Consider the following 8565-nt stretch of genomic DNA (forward strand, 5'->3'; position numbering starts at 1 on the left):
ACCCGTGCGCATGCGCAGAGGGTCGGGCCTATCCCTCCGATAGCACGCCAATCGGGACTGCGCGTTCATAGCGCTTATAGCAGATCTATAAACATAGTACATAGTATTGTGCGCTTAACTACAAGGGTTAATGTCTTAGCCAGAATATTTGTTTATCTAAATGTTTTCAAAAACGCCGTGGAAAACGCTCGATGTTCCAGTCATCACCTCATTTCCTGTGTAGAGTTTAGTAATTCGGACTTTCGGATCTGTTTGAGCGACGGGATCTGGTACCGTTCTGAAGGCAGAATCTCCGGAGTGCAGGCCCTTACCCAGTCGAGGTACCCACAGAACTGATCACATTTCACTCAAAATGCCTGTTGTTTGTGTATCGCTGTAGATCCAGCTCTAACACAGATTCATTAATGTGTGGTTGGAATAGTAAATGATTTCCTCTTAAATCAGATTCAATTTAACATCTTTAAACTATAGTGTTAAACCCAAGCCATTGCGAGAAAATGTTTACTTAAAGGACTTTACAAAGTTTTTTGCGTGTTATCGATGACAGAATCTGACTTGTGTACTATTGCATGTGTTATTAAGTGCTTCTGTTTATTTCTTCCACAGGCCATGGCAGACTTTTCGGTAAGTTTTTAACTATTTTTATGAGTAATTTTGTTTAACTGTATGCTATTATTACCAGTTATTTTATTGTTATTATTATCATTAGTTTTACTGTGTTTTCTCCTGTGTTTTTAAATAAACTTTGTGTTTGTTATGTGATTGGCAGTAGAAATTAGTGTATTAGTAGATATCCCAACAGTTTAATTGATTGCCTCATTTAACTTTTTAAAGATAACAGACCGAAAGTCTTTTGATGAAACATTAGTCTGTGTTATTTTCACTCTAATTAATACTGCTGCATCCTCTTTCTGTAGCTTGCTGATGCTATCCCAGATGATGTTTCTGGTGTATCATCGAAAACTAGTCACACCAATCCATCAGCTCCTGGAAATGGGGCCCCACCCCCCACTAATCCTGGCTGGCCTGGTGTAGCCCCTGGTGGCCCTAATTTCCCATCCTCAGGAGGCCCTTCCCAACCATCAGCCCCTTCCGGCTTTCCTCAGACTGGGCCGTCTGCCCCTGGACCCTTCCCCTCTGGCCCGGGAGCCCCGGGCCAGTTTCCTGCTGCCCCAGGTGGTTACCCTCCAGGCCCAGGTGTACCTGGACAGTTCCCCTCCAACCCTGGAGCTCCAGGACAGTTCCCCCCCATGCCAGGTCAGTTCCCACCAGGTGGGGCACCCATGCCATACCCAGTTCCTGGACAGTTCCCCTCCCCACCTGGAGCGCCACAGGGCCCATACCCAAATGTGCCTTACCAACCTGGACCGCCTGGGATGTATGGTCCAGGAGGCCCTGGAGCCTTTCCCCCAGATGGAGGTCCAGGATATGGAGGAGGAGTGTTTCCCCCAATACCTGCAGGGTCCTGGGGTCCCCCTGGAGGGGGCTTTCCTCCTCAGCCCGGCCCGCCAGGAGGCTTCGGTCCTGGGCCCATGGGACCATACGGTGGACCAGCTGCTCCAGGTGGAATGCTGGTGAGCAGTGTTGGCTGTTTGAATGGGTGTATAAAGTAGGGATGGGCATGAGTACTCGGATGTGGCAGCAATGATCATGGTGATCATGCATGATGTAACTTCACTTAATTCAAATTCAGTGACAATTACCTGACAACTAAACACAAACGTGTCAAAGAGGGATTTTATTTTTAATTTTGAGATTTATTACGTTGTGATTTTGAGGGGTACATTGATTGACAGAGACGTCTCATAGCAACCAAATTGATATGCGACGCTGCAGTGCTATCGTTACGATAATCAAAAGCGAATTCTTTAACAGTGTTTTGAACACCTATCTCTACAAAACGTTTGCTAAACACGTATCCTGCCCTGGGTGCCGAAATGTTTGCGTGATGTAACAGTTTTTTTCGATGAAATGGGAGATGAAGATTTCCGCACAAGTTTCCAAATTAGAAGTTCAACATAAAGTGTCATTCTGTTGCACTTACCCCAGTTGAAAGGTGGAAATTCAGACTCTCTGAGTTGAATGGAACGCTTCATAAATCATCACAGCAACAACAATACGGAACATCACGGCTTTCCCCACAGGAGCGAGCGAACACACATACACACACACACACAAACACACCAGGCGTGTGGCAGTGGACTCAACGCATATACAGCAGGCGAGTGGTTCAGACAGCTAGTCAGAGCGCAGCTAAATGGGACAGAATGCAGTGTCTTCAAAACTGAACTTCAACTTAACGTGCATATTAAAAACGTGATGGGTATGGCATCTCCTGTTAAGCCAACTGCGATTTGAAAATAGATGGTTCAGACAGTCACTAAAAAAACTGGTGTGCGCTTACTAAGATTGCTACAGTAACCTGAAGGAAGAACAGACAGATGCACGTTGTGCACATTCTTTCATTGAGTTGGGCAGCGAATCTTCACATAATGACAAAATATGATGCATTATATTTTAATTATGCAATCTTTTGTACGTTTTGTAACAGATTATTTTATAACAGCCTATAATACAACAAGACGCAATGCAGCAGCCAAAGATGTTTGTCAGACGTTATTATTTTATTTACAGTTATGTACATGTCATTGCCCCTAATTAGTCGGAGTACTCGAGTAGACAAAATGACCAAAATGCCCATCCCTATTATAAAGGGATTTGCATGTGTATGTGTGTGTGTGATGGGCTTGATATGGTGTGATGGTTCTCCTCTAATCTGCTGGAGTTTGTATTATCAGAGTATTGGTGTGGTGAAGTTTGCTTTTGGGATTTTAGGTTTTGCTCCTCAGGTCTGGGTTTCCTGTTGCGGGCTCATTCCGTTGGATCGGATTAAACCACTACAGATCTTAAACTTACGCAGATCACAAAGTTCCTCTTCTTGTTTTTCAGCCACCACATAGACCTCCATATTTTTGAGCACAATGAACAGCTCAGCCAGTCACAGGAGGAGGACAGCACTGCAGCCATCACAAAGAACCCCGTTAACATCCAATCAGAGCACAGTTCTATAGTTCAAATAGCTCATGCTGATTTCCATAACACCTGTGCAAATGCACATATTTAATGTAGCTAAGCTACTTATTTACTGCACAGTACACAAATTGATTATCTTTATACCATTGACAACTAATTGTTTTAATTGTGTTATTTCTTGAATAAGAGAATAATGTATTTTGTGTTTGTCAGATCAAATCCATATTATTGTAATTAAAGTTTTTTTAAATGGGCTTGATTTATTGTTTCTTAATGTCAATTTCTGTTTGACAGAAGCTGCCTTTAATATCAACTCTATGCTAATTCTGAGCAGCATGTTGTAATCTTATAAAGAAAAGTGATTTATGGTATTACAGTAGTTGAGTGTCAGGGGCCAAAAAGGGAAATGCTCAAATATACTGAACTCAACCCTATTTTGAGAATCTGTAATCAATATCAGAAATAATTTTATTTTGCATTGCATGAGGGTGAATAAATTATGCTTTTTAATAATTACATGAATATATTATTCATTTTTATGCTTCTTATCTAAGCTCTTGAAATTGAACATTTTGATGGTTTTTATCAAAGTTTTTTGTATGTGCATGAACAGTATGACATTTGTGTGTTGTCTCAAACTATTTATGCACTGAAGGAAATAATGAGTCAGTGGGCAGGGTTTTTGAATCAGGGATTGGTAGTTTATGCGATTTGTCACAGTGTTGCCATAGCGATGTTGTTTATGAACTGAAGTTATTTGTTAGGTTTCATTCAGCCAGTTTGTCACATGATCTCTGATGTGGCAATAAATGGAGTGAGAGAAAAAAAAGGGTAGGGTGAAGTTCCTGAATGTGATGTCACACGTTGGTAAAATTGATAGGGTTTTTTTTTTGCTGTTCATTCCATAGGCTCTCGTATTGAAACGGTTTATACAGTTCATCTTCTGAGTACTTTTTCAATTTTGTTTCATTTAAGTAAAAAAAATACTCATCTGAAATATTTTAATTTGTGTGTTTTGCAGTGTCCTTTCAGTCTCTGTTTGGAAGGGTTCCATTTTGCACACTATGGAAAATAGCACACAATGAGAATAACAATGAGCAGACTGTGTGTGTGTAGAACATGATGTTTGGAGAAATTGGTTAAAAGGATATTTCACCCAAAAATGAAAATTCTCATAATATACTCACCCTCATGCAAGATGTGTATGACTTTCTTCTGCTGAACACAAATGAAGATTTTTAGAATAATATCTCAGCTCTGTAGGTCCTCACAATGCAAGTGAATGGTGATCAGGCATTTGAAGCTCCAAAAAGAAGATAGTCAGCATAAATATAATCCATAAGACTCAAGTGGTTTAATCAATGTCTTCTGAAGCGATCCAGTTGGTTTTGGGTGAGAACAGACTAAAATATAACTCCTTTTTCACTGTACATCTTGCCATTGCGGTCTCTAGGCATGATCATGTCAAGCTCGCTTATACATCCTAGTTATTGATGCATGCGCAGAGCGCTAGATGGTGCTATAGGAAGTGTAATCAAGCTGGAAATCATGATCACCAAGGAGACTGCTGTCAAGATGTACAATGAAAAAGGAGTTATATTGTGGTCTGTTCTCACCCAGAACCAACTGGATTGCTTCAGAAGACATGGATTAAACCACTGGAGTTTTATGGATTATGTTTATGCTGAATTTATCTCCTTTTTGGAGTTTAAAGTTTCTGGTCACCATTCACTTGCATTGTATGGAGCTACAGAGCTGAGATATAATTCTAAAAATCTTAATTTGTGTTCAGCAGAGGAAAGAAAGTCATAGACATCTGGGATGACATGAGGGTGAGTAAATTATGAGAGAATTTTCATTTTTGGGTGAACTATCCCTTTAAGCATGTACTGAGGGTTTGCAAGAGATGTTTTTGTCTCTTCTGTGCATTGTACAGTTATATTTTGTCATTTTAGGTTAGAGTTTGAAGCTGATTGCAAGTACTGAGAGAATGTTTTCTTTGCAATTATGCAATAACTACTTTAACAATGATCAAGGATTGATTCTTGAGTCCTATTTTACAAATATTCTTACTGCACAGACCTGTTTCACCTGGCAAATAATTGAAATAAATAGTTTGTGCAATTTTAATTTGTGTGTTTTTTTAGCCAGTGCCATATGATCTTCTGCTGCATGCAGGAGTCATGCCTTGCTTCCTGATCACGATAGTGGGTGAGCCAGTACCAGGAGGAAACAGGTAATACACACACATACAATAAACATTGTATTGCTTCTACAAAACAAACCCTTATTTTCTTTTTCTCTCTTTTCTCAGGTTCCAGGTGGATTTTATGAGGGGGCCTGATGTGGTTTTCCATTTCAACCCTCGTTTTCATGAGCACACCATTGTACGGAACTCAAAACTTGGGGGCTGCTGGGGTCCTGAGGAGAGAGAGGGGGGCTTTCCCTTTGTGCAGGGCAGACAGTTTGAGGTGCAGTATTTGTTCTGCTACAGTTACTTCAGATTAAAGGTGAAGTGTCTAATTTCTGCACCACTAGTGTTACCGAACAGAATTGCTGAGATAACCATAAAATGAAACCAACAGATTTTCAAACAGGTTTTGTGGAACACCCTATCTTTCTTCTGTAGAACACAAACAAAGATTTTTAGAAGAAGATTTCATCTCTGTGGGGTCCATACAATGCAAGTGAATGGTGACCAAAACTTTGAAACTCTAAAAAGCACATAAAGGCAGCATAAAAGTAATCCATTAGACTCCAGTGGTTTAATCCATGTCTTCTGAAGTGATTCGAATCTCTTTGGGTCAAAACAGACCAAAATATAACTCCTTTTTCACTATAAATACATCAGCAGTCTCCTTGGCGATCATGCAAGCTCAGTTACATTTCCTAGTGCTATCTAACACTTTGCGCATGTGTCAAGCACTAGGAAGTGTAATCAAGCTTGAAATCTTCATCATGCCTAGAGACTGCAATAGCAAGATGTACAGTGAAAAAGGAGTTATATTTTGGTCTGTTCTCACGCAAAACCAATTAGATTGTTTCAGAAGACATTAACTAAACCACTGGGGTCTTATGGATTACTTTTATGCTGACTTTATCTCCTTTTTGGAGCTTCAAAGTTCTTATCAACATTCACTTGCATTGAAAGGACCTACAGAGCTGAGGTATTCTTCTAAAAATCTTTGTTTGTTTTCAGCAGAAGAAGAAAGTCATACACATCTAAGATGGCATGGGGCTGAATAAATGATGAGATAATTTTCATTTTTAGGTTAACTATTCCTTTAAGACATTTAAAAAATGTAATACATGACAGTATGATTTGCTGTAATGCTCTTTTGAAACGATGTGTATTGTAAAAAGAGCTAAACAATTAAAAATGACTATTTCTGATGTGTGCATTTGTGTGTTCAGCTAAAGATCCTGGTGGAGACGGATGGATTTAAGGTGGCCGTGGACGGCGTTCATCTGCTGGAGTACGAGCACAGAACGGGTGGAATGGAGGATGTCACTAACCTGCACATAGAGGGAGATGTAATTCTGTTCAGCGCGGCCCCCAGCATGATCTAACAAAGAAAAGGGCGTAGGAGCGATTTGACAATTAAGGCATCAAAGCATCTCCTAGAAAGGGGAAATGAAGAACATAGAAATTTCTGAAAGTTATTATGACTGCTATACCACCCCCTCCCACACTTTACACACACTGCAGTTGTCTTTTTAGTGCAGATTAACACAAGGTTGTTTTCAGTGAAAGATATTACATTCTGTATAACTGTGGAAGAGTTTGACCAATCTTAGAGGTCACTAGGGGCCTGATAATGCTGTTATGTCTCAAACTTTTCAGCTTTGGCATGACTTTCTGTTTTTCCATCAAAATGCATTAAGCGCTAGTTTTTGATATGCATGACTAACATGAATAATTTGACATTTTGTTCCAACAACACCTGCTGTGCATATGAGATCTAAATAGTAGAGGACAGTGCACCCAAAAATAAAATTTCTGTCATATTTATTCACCATCATGTTGTTCTAAATCTGTATGACTATTTCTTCTGTGGAACAACACAAAAGGAGATGTTAGGCAGAATGTTAACCTCAGTCACCATTCGCTTTCATTATATGGAAAAGAGATGCAAAGAAAGTGAATGGTGACTGAGGCTAAAATTCTGCTAAACATCTCTTTTTGTGCTCCACGGAAGAAAGAACATCACACAGGTTTGGAACAACATAAAGGTAAGTGTTGACAGAATTTTCATTTTTGAGTATACCTTTAAAGGGAGAGTTCACCCAGAAATTTAAATTCTCTTATTATTAGTTCGCCTTTATGCCATTCCAGATGTGTATGCCTTTCTTTCTTCTGCTGAACACAAATTAAGATTTTTAGAGGAATATTTCATTTCTGTAGGTCCTCACAATGCAAGTGAATGGTGGCCAGAACTTTGAAGCTCCAAAATCACATAAAGGCAGCATAAAAGTAATCCATACGACTCCAGTAGTTTAATCCATGTCTTCAGAAGAGATATGATAGATGTGGGTGAGAAACAGATTAATATTTATGTCAGGGCTCCAGACTAAAAAAATGACTTAGGAGCCATCGGCTTCTAAACTGAAACATTAAGCCAAATGCTGTTTTTAGTCGCCAAATCACAGAATTGCTCGATTTAGATTCCTGTTCAGATGCAAGATAGAAAGCCGAAGAAAAGGAAGATGGCTGATAATAACCCATTAATCTGAGGTTTAACATACAGAATGTATAGTTCAGAAGATAAATTTGGATTCCCCTTTTGTCATAAATGTTCACACCCCTTTCATAATTTATGCAAATATAAGAGATAAAAGATTGTATTTTATTTAGTACTGCCCTTCAGAATCTACATTACATATATTTACATAAAATATAGCATGCATAAAGGAGTGTGTTGCCTTCTTGAGCATCACTGAATGTTTGCACCTTGTGTAATAGTTGTGCACAAGTCCCTCAATTGTCCTAAGTGTCAAAAGCTTGATATATATAATTTAAATTGTTTTAAAATATTGCCTTAGTCCTTTTTTACTGCTACCGATGGACCAGACACAGAGTACAGACTACAAGAGTGCAAATTGATTGAGATTCCAGACTCTTATTTTGAAATGTCTGCACTCCCAGTTGTGAGCTCACTGACGGCTGATTCGCTGAGAAAGTGATTCTGATTCAAACTGCTAACCTGAGCTCTTGAGTTCAAACCCTCAGTTCTTTTCAGGTGATTAATAAAAAAGGTCCGGTTCAAAAGAATCATTTGACTCTCTCGTGCTTTGTTTGTTGTTGCGTGCTGTGCAGCGAGCACCTCAGAAACAGAACGGGTGAAAAGCGGCGTGAGACACATTGGCGCTCTCTAGATGTATTTAGTAACTCACAAGATGATATCTGACGAAACCGCATATGAACGCACACAACCCGACTGTCTGATTTTAAATTTAAATTGTCACAATTATTTTTGGTCGCAGTGTGGAAGTCTTTTCTTAAAGTCTTTTTTTTTTTTTTTTCTCTCTAAA

At 39.4% G+C, this 8565-nt stretch overlaps 1 protein-coding gene across 1 annotated transcript; it reads left to right on the plus strand.

Moving 5' to 3' along the window:
- Positions 1–8565, plus strand: LOC127411659 (galectin-3-like). The gene is made up of 6 exons (XM_051647373.1): positions 1–320; positions 607–624; positions 918–1574; positions 5181–5269; positions 5348–5504; positions 6448–8565. The coding sequence occupies exons 2-6, from the start codon at positions 610–612 to the stop codon at positions 6601–6603; spliced, it is 1074 nt and encodes a 357-aa protein (XP_051503333.1). The 5' UTR covers positions 1–320; positions 607–609; the 3' UTR covers positions 6604–8565.

Source organism: Myxocyprinus asiaticus, chromosome 21, assembly GCF_019703515.2.
Source record: "Myxocyprinus asiaticus isolate MX2 ecotype Aquarium Trade chromosome 21, UBuf_Myxa_2, whole genome shotgun sequence".
Classification (NCBI taxonomy): Eukaryota; Metazoa; Chordata; class Actinopteri; order Cypriniformes; family Catostomidae; genus Myxocyprinus; species Myxocyprinus asiaticus.